At 50.3% G+C, this 18,716-nt stretch overlaps 1 protein-coding gene across 1 annotated transcript in view; it reads left to right on the top strand.

Annotated features, from left to right (window-relative positions):
- The first annotated feature begins 3,439 nt into the window (after nucleotides 1-3,439).
- The window catches only part of IL17RD (interleukin 17 receptor D), a 59,246-nt gene continuing 43,969 nt past the window's right edge, over nucleotides 3,440-18,716 (top strand). Inside the window, exon 1 of the mRNA XM_040994681.1 lies at nucleotides 3,440-3,650. Coding sequence (XP_040850615.1) covers nucleotides 3,525-3,650 — 126 coding nt within the window. The 5' untranslated portion in view covers nucleotides 3,440-3,524. The remainder of the gene's footprint in view (nucleotides 3,651-18,716) is intronic.

Raw genomic sequence — 18,716 nt, 5'->3', positions numbered from 1 at the left:
CACGCCCTCTCGCGGTCACCGTGGTGACCTGATGTCCCTCGCTTCGTAGCCCCCTGGAGAGAAAACAGGAAGTGACCGCTGACCCGCGCACTGCAGGGGCGCGCGCCCTGCAGTTCGTGGGTGTGCAGTTGGGTCTTTCTCCAGCCGGAACGTCGGTTCTATGGAAGGAGAAGGCGCCGTGAAGAGCCTGCACGCGGCAACTGACTTTGGGGGAGCCTCCAGGCAGGGCAATAAGGAACGACGCCGGCCTCCAGGCAGCCTGGGGTGGGGGCAGGCAAGGGACCAAAGAGAAAGCCAATGCCAAGATTGCTAAATTCTCAAAGCGCCGGGACCCTTGCCCCCTGCACCTGCTGGGAGTCAGGGTGGGAGGACCGGAAGAACAGAGCGCATCAATACTTCCATTATTATCACAGCACCCAAAATAAATAAGAAATTTGGCCTTCTACTTCTACCCACCGTTCCTTAAAGCAATCTTTAGTTATTCTCAGCTGAAAAAAAAAAAATTTGTGACACAAGTAATTTTCATAATCATTTTATCCTTTCTTGGGTTTCATAGGATACTCTAACCCCTAATAACATCCAATCTTTGAATTAAAGATTTTGCTTATCTGGTGAAGTTCTTGGTAGATTGAGGGAGACTATATTTGCGTTTCAGCAACCGTTTATTTTAAGGTAATTTTATCTGTTTAATCCTCAGCTTCATTCCAAATTTGGGAGGGGGGAGCGCCAGTGACAAGTTTTTGTTTGTTTGTTAGTTGTGCCTAGTAGGATAGCAGACCCTGGGAACCCAGACGTAATTCAGATAGGGACCTGAGGGGGTGTCTTCTCCTCCTTGCCCTGCTCCAGTTCCCTCTTCTCCTCTTCCAGGATTTTCTCTCAGCTTCCAGCACCAGGGCTAATCGCCTTGCACCCTCCCAAACATTCTGGAGGGCCAGGCTGGAAAGGGGGAGACAGGAGGAGGCACCTCATTGCAACACCGCAGATTGGAGAGGCCGTTGCCCAATGCCAATTTATTACCCTGATTTTCTGAATACACTTGCCCTTTTGTTATGCATGACTCTCTTGCCAGCTTGCCTTCTTCCCAGCAAGTAAGGAAGAGACCCGCTCCTTCCCTGCCCTGTCTTACCAGGTTCTACCCAGAAAGAGAGGGGAGCGTGGCTCTGCTTGTCGTGTTGGCACATGATGATGTGAGCAAAGCCCATCGGGAAACACTCGCCAGTCCTTACAGCTCTTGGTAGGGTTCTCCCTCTGTTATAGGCTCCCATCTAACTCCTGAACAAAATGCAAGTGGCCAGGAAGTGCAGGAGACCTGCTCTATTGTACCACCCGAGAAGTCAGTTCAGGGGGCAATGACATATGAAGCAGTTTGTTGTTTTTAAATGTGCATCATGCAACAATTCTGAATCTAGGAGTGTGCCCTAGAAAAATAGGTGAATAGTGGTGGCTGGTTAAGATGCTGGGCCCTGCGCGGTGGCCTAGCCGTTAAAGTCCTCACCTTGAACGTCAGGACCCCATATGGGCACCAGTTCTAATCCCAGCAGCCATGCTTCTCATCCAGCTCCCTGTTTGTGGCCTGGGAAAGCAGTTCAGGATGGCCCAATGTCTTGGGACCCTGCACCGGTGTGGGGGGAACTTCCTGGGGGAAGTTCCTGACTCCTGGCTTCGGATTGGCTCAGCTCTGGCCGTTGTGGTCACTTGGAGAGTGAATCATAGAATGCAAGATCTTCCTCTCTTTCTCTCCTCCTCTCTGTATATCTGACTTTGCAATAAAAATAAATAAATCTTAAAAAAGAAACAAAGAAAGGAAGAGCCCAATCTTCATAGAAAGAATTAAGCATTTCAGATCAATCATCAGATTATAAAGTCGTATTCTGTAAGTTAATTAGATGATAGAAAAATGGGCACAAGATAAAAATACAGTTTACAAAAGGGGGAATCTAAACTGATATCAATAAAAAACTAAATAAAAAGAATTGGAGTGCCTGTGTTTGATTCCTGACTTTGACTCCAGCTCCCAAATATGGCAGACCCTGGGAGCGGCGGTGATGGCTTGGAGGACTGGGTTCCTAGCACCCACGTGGGAGACCCAGCTTGAGTTCCCAGCTCTCAGCTCAGGCCCAGGCCTTGCAGGCATTGTAAGCATTTGGGGAGGGAGGCCGCAGATGGGCACTCTTCTGCCTTAGTTTTGTTGGAATTCCTGTCTGTCTCTCACATAAGTAAATAAGAGTTCAAAACAGAAAACAGTTGAATAAACATGTTATGTTTCTGATTATACTAGAAACCCCTTGGCATGGGATTCGTTGATAACTTAGGCAGCATATTAAAGGTTACATATTTACGCATATAGATTTAAGGGGCCAGTAGCCTCACAGGTTTCTTGCTATTTTACCAGCACCGTCGAAGGTCCTGTTCTCAACCCAGGCTCTGACACTTCTGACCTCCAAGACTGGGACATTCCCATTGATACCCCATTCCCTGAACCCCTGGGGCTTTACTGAGAGCGAGAGGGAGGAAGGGCAGAGCCCAGAGCCTCCTCAGTTCTGATCAGACTGTGAGCCTCCCGAGCAGCCTTCTGTGGATCCTGGCTCAGGATCCTCAGGAGAGGAAGGGCAGTGTGGTGCCTGCCCTCCCCGGGTCTGTCAATTCCTGAATGCCAGGGCAAGTGAGATGCATACTAAAACAGTCCCAAGGAAGATGGTGGGGTGGAGGTCACAGAGGCAAGGCGAGGCGAGCGCGGCGCTTTGTGGCCACTCCACTGCTCCCAGACTCAGTTTGGTGTTCGAGTGACACACACTTCATAAAGCTAAGTGTGACACGGTCAGTGGTTAAGATCACTGCTTTTGGTCAGTTTGGGGTGTGAAGCTCAGGTCTGACAGGTATCAGCTGTGTGACCTTACCAAGTCAGTTAATGACAGGTGGCATATTGATGGAACCCCTGCTGTGCTGTCCTTTCCCCCATGAGGATACCCTTATTATTTTAGCTAATAGGGGACAAACAACGTGGTGGAAACGGCAAGCCACGTCTAAAGTCCCAGCAGTTAATGCTAAACCGGAGTTCTCTGTCACGTTAGGCTATTTTTTTTTCTGCACCTAAAATTGACACAATCATCCTGACACTTTCCTGTGTGGTTAGGAAGATGTGTAAGGGGCTTGGCACATAGCAGGTGCCTATCACTTAGCCATTATGGTATTCTTGTGTATTCCAGAGTTTTAGCATGCAACAGGCACGCAAACAACGCGTTTGCGTACGGCATTAAAAAAAAAAATCTCAGGCGAAAAGATCAAAACTTGAAGCTGTCCTTCTGCAGTGACCAAGACTGGAGGGTCAGGCTTAATGGGCAGGAGCAGGACCCGAGAACTGAGGCTAGAGGCGGGGCCCAGAGGGGAGGGGAGGGGCGAGGGCCGGCAGCGCATGCTCGCTACGACGCGCATCGCGGCCGCCGCTGCTACCGCCCACTCCGGGCTGGCCAGCTGCTGGCGGCCGGGGGGCTCAGAGGAGGGCCCGGCAGGGCAAGCGCACGGCCATGGCCCCGTGGCTGCAGCTCTGCTCCGTCTTCTTCACTGTCAACGCCTGTCTCAATGGCTCGCGGCTGGCCGTGGCCGCGGGCGGCTCTGGCCGCGCCCGGGGCGCCGACACCTGTGGCTGGAGGGTAAGAGCGCGCACGGGCGCGTTTCTCCCCGGGATTTGGGGGGAAGCGGGGACGGCGTGAAGCAGGGGACGCGGTGTTCACAGGTGCTGGCGGAGGAGCCAGCGCGCCCTACCTGCTGTCCGAGAGCCGCACTGGGAGTAGGAGGCTCCCGAACTCCTGGCGCGCGCATCGCCCGCCTTTCCCAGCTGGGACGCGCGTCCGCGGGCGCCGGCCGACCCCCCGGCTTTGTGTTCCCGGAGGAGAGGCGCGGCCGCCGGCTGGGGTCGGGTCCGGGGGTGCGGCGGGGCGGGTGGGGGAGCGCACCCCGCCTTTCGTTCGCGACCCCCCGGGGCTGAGCGTCCGGAGCTGACTTCTTGGGGGCGCCCCGACGCGGGGTTCTGGGGTGTGGGAGTGGGGTCTTCCTTGGAGCTTTCTCCACCGCTCTGCAGAGGCCCTGACCGGCCAGCGAGGGGAGCCCGGAGCGCGGGTTAGGATGCGCCCCAGCCTGTATTCGCTTTTGTTCCTTTTCGGCCGGGGCGGCCACCCCACTCGCGCTCCGCTTCGGACTCGACACTTAGTGAAGAATTTAGCCAACCCCCGCAACCTACCTTTCATTCGCCTCCTGGATGCTGCCCCACCTCTCCTGCTCTCAGACTCTCGAGGTGCGGAGATTTTTCGCGTCCTGACGGCGGGCGGCGTTGATTTGTCACCTCAGTCAGGTGCGGGACAGGACGCTGGAGATGTGCCTGGACTTATCCGTGCGCTTGGAGCTCAACGCGGCGCTCCAGGAGGGGGAGGGCAGGAGATGTGCGCGCCGACGCTGCTGTCCCCACCGGCTGCTCCCCGGGGTTCCCGGCTGGGCCTGGGGTGGATTTAGGCGGCGTCAGAACTTGGAGGTGCTCGCCTACTAACTCGTAGCCAGGTCGGTCTGGACTCAGGGTACTTAAGTCTTAAGCCTGAGGAGAGAAAGCGAGCTTTGCACTTAGGAACACGACCGACCGTGACTCCGACCCCACCTGGGCAGCCGTGAGCCCCGGTTTTTTTCATCTGGAGAATGGGGAGGAAAGACGGATTTCCTTGTTTCCCCCATTCTTGCTGCCAAAGGATGGGTATCTGGTAGCTCACTTAGGCCAAGGATGACCCAGCTCTTCTGAAAGGTGTGCCTTAGCTTTGGACATGATGCTCCTGGGGCGGTTGTCTCCAGCCAGACATACAGAGATGCAGAAAAATCCAGAGGGAGCTAGGTGGAGGGGACGGAGGGGGGCAGTGGAGGAGTCACAGTACCTGCCTCACCCCCCCCCCCCAAGAGTGAATCTCGCCTAAGCTTTGTGGCTCTTTGCCAGTTGAGTAAAACATCGCATTTTCTAACTGTGTTTCATTGTAGTAAACATCATTGCTTCACTTTTTTTTTTAATTAAAAAGAAATAATAGGTACTAAGTTTCCTGAGGGCTGTCTCACAGTGCTCAAATTCTGGAGCACTTGGATGGTCTGACTGCTTTTTCTCCTATGGCTTCTTGCCCCAGGGCATAGAACTTGTGACTTGTCATTGGGTAATGGTAAGGCCTTGGGGCGTGGTGGTGGTTTTGTTCTCTGTCTCCTCCCTCCAACCTGCAATCTTCAGAGCTTCAGGATGGCCCCTGTTCTGGTGCACTCCCACTGGGGCTGACCTCTCTTCCCCCACCATGGCCTCTGGTGGAAGGTGACCTGTTCAGCAGCCATGGTCCTGCAGATCCTTCCTGGGGGCTGGGAGAGACCTCCCAGCCATATCCCAGATAGTAGGCTCTTCCCAGCCTGGCACCACCATTTGGTGCATCGGATGGGCCCAGCTCTCCCACTTTTTTTTTTTCCGTACCTACCTTTCTAGCCTCAGCCCTCCCACCCTGCTCCTCACCCCCCTGATGCCCTTGGTGCCGCCAGGGCACGCTTTCCTCTCTGGCTGGCATGTCTTGTTCCCCTCAGGAGAACGCTCTGCTTGGCCTGAGACTCGACTGAGGGGTTGTCTCTTTGGGGAAGTCCTCCAAGAATGCTAAGCCCTTTGCTTTGGTCTTCTGCAGGTCAGCACCTGCCGTCAGGCTGCCCTGTCAGCCTTTGTTTCTTCTGTCCTTTAAGTTGTCTTTCCTCTGGCCAAGCTCTGAACCTCATTGTGGTGGCCTCAGAGCCTGGATATGAATCTTAGCTGAATCCAGTTAGGCCTGCCCGATTTTTTATCTATCTCAGAGCACCAGACCTTTGCACATGGCTTTTCCTGCCTGTGTTCCTCAGCACGCCACTCCCGGCTCCAGCATTACTCTCTACAGGAACGCTTCCCTGCTCTCTCAACGCCCCCACTCCCCACCCCCAAGCCCTCCTGGCAAAGGCCTCTGGAAGATGCTGTGTCAGGGGGAAGTGGGCAGCGACTCAGGTATTTGATGCCTGTCTGGGTCTGCTACCAGGTTCTCAGTCGACAGGCTCAGGCTGCTCACAGTGTGATTGGGACTATAGGAACAGACAGGGATCCATCCTATGGATCTGAGTACCCAGAATCCAAGAGGAAAGTCGCAGGGTGGAGGCGAGAGTCCTGAAGGAGGGACAGGATCTGGGTGTGGAGAGAAGCTGATCCATTCACCTCTTGCTCTCCAGGGAGCAGGAGTTAAGGAACCCTGGCCCCTTCGAGGCTGTGAGCTTTCCCAGGAGACACACGGTGATGCCAGCCAGCCAAGCAATCCTCAGCGTCTCTGCTAAGCAGACCCTTTGAGGGCTGGTCTCAGTGGAGCCAGCGGCTGGCCTGGTTTGAGTGGTCAGGTTTCACAACCTCCTGATTATTAGCAGGGCAATTAAGAACTGATAGCATCTTGAACACAGCTCCCTGTTTGGGAAATGAGTTGTGGGCACACTTCTGCAAGGAACCACTTTGAAAGAGTCTCTCTTGCCAGGCGCTTGCCAGCTGCATTGCTCTCAAAGAAGTAACAATTTGTAAAGCCTGCGGAGGGGTGGGCATGCTGGCTCTTAGCTCTGGTCTGCTTGCTAGGAGGGCAGGGGTTTCCTGTGTGATGGCAACTTTCCTTGTGTGGGACCTTCGTGCTCAGGTCTCTTCCAACCGGCCCCCCCTTTCCTAACTCCCTCCCTCCTCCTTCTCCAAGCTGGTGGAGGAGCCTATTTCTGGAATAAGGCCTTAGGAATTCACTCCCACAGGTTTTTATTTAGTGGCATTTCCTGCTGCGGGGGTGGAGGGGGGCATTTCTTACCTCCTTGCCTAAATGGGGTACACCTCTGGTCTGTTATCCCTGAAACACAGTTCTTACAGCACCCCTTTCCCTCTGCTTGCCCTCCCCCTCCCGCCCCGGACACCCCCAGGGTGCTCCTTTAGGAATTCAGGAAACCAGCATGCTGGCATCATCTTCGCAATGATGTGCAAGTTTCCCATTTAAGGCATTCTTCATCTGGAAAGGTAGGAAGGAATAGGGTGGTACTTGGATAAAAAGGAGTCCCAGCTGGTTAAAATTTAGGTTCCTGATAAAAGTCCAATCCAAGAATTCTGCTTGGCCGTGTGCCCAGCTGTGTTGATTTGATTCAGAATTGGATGCATTTTCATTCACTTGCAGCTCAGGGCTCCCAAGCCCCACATCTGGCCTGTCTTTCTCCTGGATGTATCGTCCACGTTACAGATGCTCTCATGGCCTTTAACGGATCTTCGTTAAAAATTATTCAGGCTGGCTGACACATTTTGCAGAGAGGAGACGTTTTTATGAGAAGTGCAGGGCTTTCTTGCAGCCCATTTTGCCCTGTTAATTGGGAGCCCTCCTGGCCCGTGTCCATCTTTCTTCAGCTGCCCTCTCTTCTTTCCCTACCCCGGCTGGTCAGCCAGCCAGCCAGCCTGCGAGCCCCCACGGTGCCTGGGGCATTGTGCTGATTATTAACTCAGTGTTGTGCAGCCCAGTGAACGGACCGGCAGCGCCCCCTCCCAGCTCCACTAATGGACCTTTCCCTTCCAAACCTGAATTGCCTTGGGAGCTTGTTAAAATGCAGATTCCAGGCCCCCTGGGTGAATGAAAGTGAGGTGGAACCTGGGAATCAGCGTTCCAGGAAATCTCCCTTAACCCCACTTCTCCCTTAACCAGGCTTCTGCTGCCTGGGGAGCCAACAGTTTCTGTAACCTGGAGAAGGGAGAGAGGGAGGGAGGAAAGGAGAGAGAGAGAGAGACTTATCCTAAACAGTGGAAATCAGGTTGGTTCATACTGGACTTGGAGAGAAATTCGGAGATTTTGGTCAGAGCCCTGGGAAATTGTAGGAGTTGGCTGGCTGGGAGGGTGCTGGGCAGGAGTAGGGGTGGGCATGCGTGGCGAGTTAGGCAGAGCATTCTGGCTTGGGAAGGCTCCTCTGACCAGGGGCTGAGGAGCAGGCCTGGGGAGAGAGGGACTTGACACTTGTGCTGGACTCTTCCCCAGAACAGCTGGGCTCATCTGGAAAACAGTCCCAGGAGGGAGCGGGGCAGGCTCCAAATCAGTCTTGCGCACAGATCCAACCTCAGCGTTCCTACAAAGGAAAGAACTGCTAATGCTTTTTTAAGTCTGTAGTTTGAGTAGAGTATTTTTCATGCTTCATTTGGCCTAAAATGTGTCAGGGTTTTTCTTTTCTTTCTTTTTTTTAACTTTCAAGCGCCCCCACCACCCCTTCCTCTTCTAGCCCTAAAGTTTTCCCATACTGTGCCTTGGCAGATGTTTGCTGCTGGGGCCACCCCAGCCACAATGACGTTGTCCCCTTTCATTCCCCACCACCTCTTGTGCTGGGATGGGATGGGATTTTCTGGCTTCTGGAGGCATGGGCCTCGCTACCCTGGATTTATAAGAGTTTGGGGACAGGACATGGGACAGCACCCTCAGAACAGATTTCTCTTCTGCCATCCTGACCTAGCAGCCATACCTTTCCTGTCTCACATCTCCCCCCAAATATGGAGTATGTTCTGCCTGCAGCAAGCACAGGGACCCTGTGTGCTGGTGCCATAGGCCCCTTCTCCAGTTGGCCAGAGTGGTCCAGCCAGTGGGGAAGCGATGTCCTCCTGGGCAGTGTTTGTCTTGGCTTGTGAATGGGCCCGACACACCATTAGGTGACTGATGGCCCCACCACACATTGTCTCCACTGGGGCCCAGGGCCTTTGAAGCTCCTCCTGGTGGGAAGTAGACTATTTGCTCTATTAAAATGCCTTGGTATTTCCTCTGTTTAACCGCAGGCCACTTCCCCTCTGCCACTCTAAACCCCGCAGGGCCACCAGGGCTGATTGAAAAGACACCAGCCCTGGAGTGAGCCGCATCCCAATTGAAACAGATCATCCTTTGCAGATGAAAGCTGGGGCCAGTCTGTAAGGAGAGACAAATCCGAGGGTGGCATCTTGGAAGGCGGCTCCTTAATTTGCCTAGGCTGGTGATAGGGACTTTTTGTTTTTCTTTTTGAAGGAAGGGGTGGCCTCAAGAGGGTGGTTGCATCAGTGTGTTTTGTCTGGCTACAGCAGGTTAAAGTGATTTCCCATCATGCAAGTTGGAAACTTTGGTGTCTGTTTGCAGAAAACATCTTCAGCTGGCTTTTCTGCTGGCCGATTCTGTCTGCCTGGTGTCACGTGCTTAAAAGCCAACTGCAGTTTGTAGCTTAAGAAAAGACCAAGAATATCTCCTGGGAGATTCCCTCATCTTTTGCTCAAGCTCTATCTTAGAAGAAGGTTTAATTAATAACACCAGGCAGGAAACGAAACATTGAAGATTGCACACACAAAAAATGGAACTACATAATAAAGACTGAAAATTGAAATTCCATCTGTACTGTGTTTTTGGGAAGGGGCCTAGAAAAGGAGTCACCTCAGCCAGTCCCTAGCAGACACTATTATTTTAACGTTTACAACTCCATTGTTCCAAGTCCCCGTGGTGGAAGCAGCTTCCTTGTTCTTTGGTTCCTTGTTTGGAAATGTTGGGGGAAGGTGGATGTAGCTAATTAAGGCTACAGCATTTAAAGGGGGGACTTAATAGGTGCCAGCTGTCCTCAACCAATCACCAGCCAGACAACAAAATAAAGATGTGATGTGAGCACACATGTAATTCTCTTCTAAAACGGAAGTCAGCCTATAAATTTTCTGATTGACTAGCGTAGATGTAAACTGCCTCTTCTGTACACATTTGAGAAGGGTTGGTTTTGTAGCTGACCTGATGGCAAGATGTCTTCTTTGCCTATGGCTGGTACGTTAAGTCTTGAAAGGGCAGCAGATGACAAGTGTTGTTGGAAGTGGCGTGAGTTGTAAATTTTCTTGTCATCTTCTTCATTTTAGTCCTGGCTGAACATTCACTTGGAGGTCTTTGATTAGAATCATTGCATTGTTGGAAAGCTTGCTTAAAACTTGCCAGAAAATCCATATATGGCTGGAGCATTGATTTTAAAAACAGCGAATAGAAATTGATAGCCTTCATTCACATTGAGGTTGGTATATGTGCATTTCACACCTTAAGTGAATCTTTTGGAAATCATAAGGGATTCGGCTTTAAATAGAACTTATTTCAGATTTTAAAAATACTTTGTTCTCTTCCAAATAGTTTTTTTTGTCGCTTTTGTAGATTCCTCCCTCACCTTTACCCCTTACCGTTGAATAGTAACCCTTTAAACAGGGCTGGCTGTGGCCCTAGACTTCTGTTCTGAGACGTTTTCCTTGGGTGTGGTAGGATGCTGGGATAAAGGGAGGGTGCCCTTGGAAGGAAGGGGTGAATTTTCCCGAGCGGAGGCCATATGGTTTAGAACCTCTTTGCCTGCGATTTTATTCTGTCCAGGTGATTTCTGGTTTTTCCCTTCCCCCGGCCCCCCTTTCATCTCAGGAAAAGGCCATGCAGTGCAGACCAAATGCAGGGGCTGTCGGCCGGAGCATGGTCCCAGTTGAGTGACAGTTTATGGCCTCCTTCCTCTGGAGTGTGCGCATTTGCTCTGGGGTGAGGCACAGGCACTCACACCGTTGGGATTTATTGTAACTGCTCAGTCACTATTCACAGCTCCGAAAGACTTCTTTGGAGCGTGAAAGCAAGGGTCCGTTTTTGTGCCTGGATCCGGGATAGAGAGAAATAGGCATAGGACCAGACTCCAGGCCCCAGTCCACGGTGGCTCCCTATCCAGAGACACAAGGGAGAGGAACTCAGTCCCACAGGGAGGTGCTGGCTGGAGTCTGAGGGCAGCTACAAGAGAACTCCTTGTCATCTCCCTGCCGCTTCCTGCTACTCCCTAAGAAACCTGGCCCATGTGTCTGCGGCTGCTCTTACTAGAACTGCCAATGGGAAAACAATTTGATGTCGGCAGGATGCCTTAGGCTGCTCATGGAGGCCACCATGGGAACTCTGGCTTTTTTGGCCATGTCTTGATTGGTCCCCAGTCATTCTGGCTTCTTGCTCTGCCTCAGTTTCCCCATGTGAATTTTACCTGGGCTACTGAGCCTGCCTTTTTTTTTTTTTTAAGCTTTATTTATTTTTATTGGAAAGGCAGTATACAGAGGAGAAGAGACAGAGAGGAAGATCTTCCGTCTGATGGTTCACTCCCCAAGTGACCGCAATGGTTGGAACTGAGCCAATCTGAAGCCAGGAGCTCTTCCAGGACTCCCACATGGGTGCAGGGTCCCAAAGCTTTGGGCCGTCCTCGACTGCTTTCCCAGGCCACAAGCAGGGAGCTGGATGGGAAGCAGAGCCATCAGGATTAGAATCGGTGACCATATGGGATCCCGACATGTACAAGGCAAGGACTTTAACCACTACATTATCGCGCTGGGCCCTGAGTCTGCCTTTAATAAAGTCTGACTGACCCCTCCACTTGCCTCCTGGTGTGAGACTTCATCCGACCTTTTTTTTCCAGCCTTTATTTAATGTATTTGAAAGGCAGAATTACGGAGCTGAAAGGGAAATCCTCCATCTGCTGGTTCACTGCTTAAATGGTCATGATGGATGAGTTGGACTGGGCCAGGCTGAAGGCAGCAGCTAGGAGCTTCATTTGGGTTTCCCACATGGGTATAGGGGCCCAAAGACTTGGGCTGCCTTCCACTGCTTTTGAATGTGCATTAGTAGGGAGCTGGATGGGAAGTAGAACAGCTGGGGACATGAACTGGCGCCTTATAGGATGCTGGTACTGTAGGCTGCCAGCTTTACCCACCATGGCAGCCCAACCTTGTTGACAGTGGTGTGATAAAGAGACTGAGATATGATTGATTTATGAAGAAGACATGGAATCTGAATGGTTCAGTGGAGGCTTTGGTCTGACTTGGAACAGAGCCTCTCCAGGCAGTGGAGCTGGAGGAGAGGACTGTTTGGCAAAGAAGCAAGATGTGGGCAAGGCTGGAGGAGGAGGGCGTTCTGGGGAGGGGAACAGTAAGCCGAAGCCATGGATGGTGATAGCTGGAGAGCACCTTGAATTGTGCCTGTGTAGGCGTCGTTAGATGTAATGAGGCTTGGAAGGGCTGTCCAGCAGATGGCTGGCTTGACACAGTGAATCTCGGTGGCCATTCATTCACTCACTGATTACTGGAAGCTTTCTGTGGGTTAGACATGATTTCTGAAGCTTATGTTTTCCTTAAAGATATTAATTTTATCTGATATTTTTACTTTGGAGGCAAAGAAAGAGCGAGCAAGTTCCCTATCCCTGGTCCACTCCCCAAATGTCCACAATGGCTGGGGCTGAGCCAAGATTAACATGGGGAGCCAGGAACACAACCCAGGACTCCCACACAAATGGCAAGGACCCTTTTACTTGAACCATCATTGTCTACTGCCTCCCAGCTGTGCATTAGCAGGCAGCTGGAATTGGAAACAAAGCCAGGACTGGAACCCAGGTCCTCTAGAAGGGAATGCTGGTGCCTGCAGACCAAACACCCTGCAGCTGAAATTTCAGGAGGGGGGACAGAATAACAAAATATCAAGCTCACTGAAGATCCTGTCTTCATTTCCTCAGTTCTTAGTGTGAGACAAAGTAGTTTCTTGTCTTTGCTCTTTGCTGCACCATCAGCTATACCAGAGTGGGGCCTTTATCTGTTATGTTTCCTTCTGCATCACAAGAACAGTACCTAGTTTTCTAAACCCGCTGTTTCTGAAACAGCTGAGTGCTTGATAGGAAATTAAAATGGGTGAGAAGAGCACCAGCGGGCTGCTTGCAGGTTCACCATCTCCTATGAAGGAGATGACATGTATGCTGAGCAGTTGCAATAGAAAGATCGCTTGGGTTATTCTGGAGTTACTTGTGTTTTCTTAACATTGTTAATTCATGTGACATTAGGTGCAGAGAGTAGCAAAAAATATGTTGTATACATTCATTCACAAAGCAGATTATCAGCCCTCCTGCTGAGAGCCACACAATTTGCCAGAGCCCAGAGGGAGAAAGGGGATTGCAGTCACATCAGGGCCATTACACAAGGAGGGTGTTTGGCCATCCACATCACCGTTCCGTGTGCATGAGAAAGACGTGAGAAAAGACTGTGGAGTACTAACTTAACATGCTGGTTTGGGGCTTTGCAAAATAATGTGAGTGAGAAGCATCTCCCCCCAGGGAAAGTTGCCATCATCCTTAAAACTTTCTGTCCTTGCTGGCGCAGGTGCATGGCTCGCCTTTGTTCCCTCTTACTTGTGAATGGCCATGTTTCATTTTTCTTCTGAAGCCCCTTGCAGGTCTGTCCAGCACCAAAGATGCTCTGAGCCTTCCTTCCGGGGTTGTGGATTTGCCGGCCAGCTGTGGTAATGAGTTTTTGCCTGGCTTTGATTTTCATGCCTTGCCTCCCTGTGGGAGGAATGAGATATTTCTGATCTTACCTCTGCTTATATTCAGATCCAGCCAAGCAATCAGTGACTTCCCGGGCTGTTTTGTGGGAGGCTGTGGGAAAAGTCCTGGTTGGCTGGCTATGAATTAGTGAAATCCTTAGAAGGTTTCACTAAAGATAGCTCCTGTGGTTTTGGGGGGGGGGGAAATGGCATTGCCTTTTTAATTTGAAAAAGAGGTCATGGAGTTTTACCAGAATTAAGCAGAGAAGAGGTAACATCTGGCAGAGCTGGCTGAAGACAACTTTAGGACCAGGAGCTGGGAGTTCTCAGTGTCCCATACACCTTAGGTGACTGTCACCCAAGCCCTTGCAAGGTTGTTCTAGACCTACTGCCATTCGCATTGTTCCCTTCCCTGGGGAACACATCACAGAAGCATAGAAATTCATTCTGTCTCCCATATCTTTCCATTTGCACACTTCCCCCATCCTTTTCTTTTTTTCTTTTTCCTGAGCATTTTTTCTTACTTTTACTGAAAGGGGTCACACCTTTTTTTTTTAAGTGCTTAGTTTTTGAGTTGGTCAAGGCTAGTATAATCACTGCTTTTATCTCATTTTAAAAGGTTGGGGGCAGGGAGGTTTTAAGGAGTTCTAAAAGGTTAAAATTAGTTGGAAATCTGATAAGAGGAGAGGGAGAATGAGCAGTTGCTAGGAACGTTTGTAAGGAAGAGTCTAGAGGGGAATTTTAAAGGCACAGATGACTTCCCTCCATCCCTCCCTGTCCTGCTTCCTCCCCTCCCCCCCCCATTTTATTTGGAAGATACAGAAACACATCCTTCATCTGCTAGTTCACTCCCCAAATGGACACCGACAACTAAGTCTGGGCCAGGTCACAGCCAGGAGCCAGGAATTCCATTCTGGTCTCCCTCATGGGTGGCAGGGACCCAAGTACTTGGGCCAGCATCTGAGGCCTCCTAGAATATGCATTAGCAAAAAGCTGAGCTGGAAGCAGAGGAACCAGCTTGAATCAGGAGTGAGAAGTCATGAGTCCCAAGGAGCGGTTTCTCTGCTGCTCCACACACCTGTCTCTGGGACCTGTGAACTTTCAAAGCAGGAATATGAATGTTCTACATGTTTGTTGGCTGCACGCCTACTCAGTGAACACCAAGTTGCGCTATTATGTTGTCTTCATTAGATCATATGGTATCTTTTTATTTTTTTAAATAAAATTTATTTTTGCTAGAAAGATTTACAGAGAAAAGGAGAAACAGAAAGATCTTCCATCCGCTGGTTCACTCCCCAAGTGCCTGCCTGCAAAGGCCAGAGCTGAGCTGATCTGAAGCCAGAAGCAAGGAGTCTCCTCTGGGTCTCCCATGCAAGGTCCCAAGGCATTGGGACGTCCTCAGCTGCTTTCCCAAGTCACTAACAGAGAGCTGGATGGGAAGTGAAGTAACTAGGACATAAGCTGGTGCGCATTTGGGATGCTGGTGCACATTTGGGATGCTGGTGCTGCAAAGTAGAGGATTTGAGCTATCATGCTGGCCCAGTAAAATTTTTCAAACTCATAGAAAAACAGAAAAAAAATGGTAAAATGAACACACAATTTTCTGCCTTGAGTCCCCAGTTCTCACTGTCTTTGCCTCTCCTAGCTTGTTCTCATACTTCCTTCATGGCTTTCTGAATGTCCTGCCTCCTCACTTGCCATTTATCTAGAACAGTTCTTCAACCTACTCTTGCTCTTTGTCCCCTTAAGTTTCAAAGTCACTGGATTTCTGATTATTGTCATCAAATGAGCTATTTTTGCAAGCTCTACTGCAGGTGATAAGGGTGACATTGTTGTACTTCAGATATCAACAGGGAACAAAGAAATGGGTTCACTTTTTTAGCCATAAGCAAAATTTGGTTTTTTCTACATTGAGATCATGGCAGACAGGGAGACCTTTTTGGTGGCTGAACAGTTTAGTTTTGTGTTGTCTTTGAAAAAAAAATCTTTGCTATTTGACATTAAGAATTTGGCTTCTTTCGGTGGAAGAAGGTGATCTAAAAGCACATATATATATGGGCACCATTTGCTCCTTCCTGCAGTAAACTGTGAAAAGACCCGTTGGGAATCGGCTAACCCCCTTTCAACTTCAGGGGGACTGTTTCTCATGACTGCTGAGATCTTTAGCTATTCACAGGGGTGTGCTGCAAACAGTTGTAGGTGTTGCCCTAGGGGACTGGGAACCAGTTGGTTTTTAAATCCCCTGTTCAGTGAGGGAGCTGGGGGGGGGGAGCAACACTTACGGTTGAGTGCCTCCTCACACCCAAATCCAGCCATTCCTTTCCTTTGTACTGGAAAAACGTTGAGCTTTATTATCTCCAGGAAAAGTCACCTTGCTCACAGCACATCCCCCGAGTCACTTTCCAGCCTTTTTAGTTCTGTGATTCTTATGTTGCTCAGTTATTTTAGGAGAACTCCTTAAAGACAGTTTCACCGGCTTCAGTGGAATTAACTGTCTGCTGTCTAATTACATGGCTTTTCTTGGTTCCTATCAATGCCCTGTCCCTGATATAAGGGCCAAGGCATGTAAAGTTAATATTGGTCATTTTTCAAACTTAAGTGAATACCTCAAATGGTGACACGTTGTTATTCTTAGAGGTTATCAGGGAAACAGCAGAGACAACCCCCCCCCAATCTTTTATTCATAAGTGCAGGGAGAGCGTGAGGGCTCAGGCGTGCCTGTGTGTCCCGCATTTGTTCAGCATTCAGGACTGGGCCTCCTCCCCTGCTGGTCCTGAAATGTCACGCCGAGAGGCCATAGTGGGACATTCAACATCCAGAGAATGGACTGCAGAGGTTCAGCTCCGCTGCTTTTCATTTTCTTTGCTGGCACCGAGTCCGTGGTCCCTTCCGTGGCCTGGCAGTGAAAGGCCAGAAAGCAACGAGTTGGATGCTGGTGAAGATGGGGTGTAGCCCCAACCCAGCAGGGCCCCGGGGCTCTGGACACAAAGGCCGGCCGAGTTGCACCTCTGGAGGAGGGGTGGGGGTGGCAGCTTGCCTCTGGCTTAGTCTGGCTTGCTCTGGTCCCAGGCGGGAGCGAGCTTTGGTTTCCATGGTTATGCTTGCCTCTGTTTGGGTGGAAGAGGAGGAGGGGGGAGGGGTGCTTTCGATTTCACAGACCACTTGGGGTGGTCTCTCTCTCCATCTCCACGTGTGGTGGGGGGCACTCGGGAGTGGGGGGAACAAAGCACTGGGGGCTGTATAACACTTTCTTTGAATGGGGCACTTTCTTTGAACTGGGGCAGTGGTATTTGCTAATAAGTAGGCCTAGAATTCAGTTTTAGAGCTTGGAGTTTGGGGGTTCAGGTGACTTGGGAGAGGGATTTCTGAAAATATTTTTGATCATCATAACTGATTTTGGGGGTGCTGCATATCCCAGAATGCACAGATCAGTCCTCCCTCTGTCCCTCCAGTGAAGAACTTTTGTGGCCCAATATATTATGGATAGTACTAATGTGAAGAAACTCTGATTTTGAAGGTATTTCTCAGCTCTCTAAGCCTCACACTTTGCAGCCTTCTTTCTGTTTTGAACAAGCTGCTAGTTCTCTTCCATCTGCACCCAGGACAGAGCCTACTGAACTCTCCATAGTGTCTGGTGCACCTTTAAAATCTTCCCCAAATGCAATTACTGTTTTAAATGCAAATGCTGATATTTTTTTGGTGGGGGGAAGGGGTGCATAGTTTGATCAAAGTGGCATAACCTGTGCCTCTGTTTTTGTTGCTCACTGATGGTCTGTGGATAACATTACATTTTTTCAGCATGAAACCCAACACTTCAAATCCCTAAAGCAGTCTCAAATTTATGGTTAATAAAAGCATTTATTGTACTGGATGTCATCTGTTATATCACTCTGGGGCTAGAAACTGGCAAGCAGCGGACAGGAAATATTTTCATTTCAAATCGCTTCAATCTTATGGTCTAGGGGCAAAAGTGTCTGATTTCAGGAAAGCCACGGTGAATAGCATAGTAATGAATGCGTTTTTAGTTGATTAAGCAGGCATTCTCTCCTTTTCAAACAGCCTTCCCTCTTTGGCTTTGTGGGGCTAAATAAACATGTGATATTAAATGATAGCGTTTTGTGTGTTGGCCAGGCCTTGGCTTTGATCATTCTGAGCTTCTCAAAGTGTTTTCCAGGAATCCTTGGTGGAGGAGACGCAAGCCAGGGAGTTTGGCTGCTGTTGGTAGCTGTTTACTCTCTGAGCAGAAGAGATTTTTTTTTTTTTTGAAATGGTGCTTAGGCCCTTGACATTCACTTGTAAATATGGAATTTGGTACCTTGCCCTTGGAATCAGGAATTTTGGAGGGAGAATTTTTCTGGTTTTCTCTCTCTCTCTCTTAAGCCTGTAGTTTTATTGTCATGTGTCTGCTACATCCATGAGGTGAGCAGTCAGGGTGAGGAGGCTGCCTTGCAGAGGAAGCCGCTGCTGTGTTTTGAGGGCTTAAGCGGAGACAGTGCCCCTTTCTCCTCGTCTGCCCAGTTAGTGCCTTTGAACCTGTTATCTAAGCCACCATCGCTTCCTCAGGAGCCTCAGAGGTAGGCGATGATTTCTGACGGGGTTCCCTTTTTTTTCCCCTCCCCAAGTGAGGATTCCATGGCACAAAGAGCCAGGAAGGGATTAAAATGGGAGAGCACCTGACTCACAGAGGCTTCTCTGTGCCAGAAACCAGAGCCTCCGAGTGCTCCCCCAGCCCCATTCCCCAGCAGGCTTACCCTGCCTTCCAAGCCCCCTGCTAGCATGCATGACCACCACATGTCACAGAGCTGCCGGTGGGGGACAGACAGACAAGAAATAGCCCTTCCCAGACAGTTCACATTCTGCTCAATTAGACACTTACCCCAAAGATTCCCAACCCTGGCGGAATACCAGAATCACCCAAGGAACATTCTTTGGGTGGGTAGGAGATTCCGGGCCTCACCCCAGACCTGCTTAAGTGGGATTTCCAGGGGAAAGACAGGTATCTGAGTATTTAAGCAAGCTGTTGGGTCAGCGTTTGCCAAGCTTGTTGGGGGTGCAGAGGTCTTGATTACAGCAGAGCAGTTCAAGGGAATGTGGGGGCTGAGAGAGTTGCTCTGTATGCTGATTGTGGTGGCAAATACCCGTATGTTTACGTGCCTGTGAACTTGGGGAACCACAGAAAGGTCCATTTTACTGCAAGTGACTGAACAGAAAACGTTGCCCAGTTGAAATGGAGTTTTTACATAGGCAGCAGATGGTGCATGGTGATGGCTGGCAAGAGACTATCACGTGGGATCACAGGCAGGTGGTGCAGGTGCTGGACCTCTGCACTTGGCACTGCTCAAAAGGACTTTG

This window comes from Ochotona curzoniae, unplaced genomic scaffold, assembly GCF_017591425.1.
Source record: "Ochotona curzoniae isolate NIBS_2020 unplaced genomic scaffold, NIBS_Ocur_1.0 contig_908, whole genome shotgun sequence".
Taxonomy (NCBI): domain Eukaryota; kingdom Metazoa; phylum Chordata; class Mammalia; order Lagomorpha; family Ochotonidae; genus Ochotona; species Ochotona curzoniae.
Note: the sequence above shows the minus strand (reverse complement) of the source record. Positions and strands in the feature narration are given on the sequence as shown.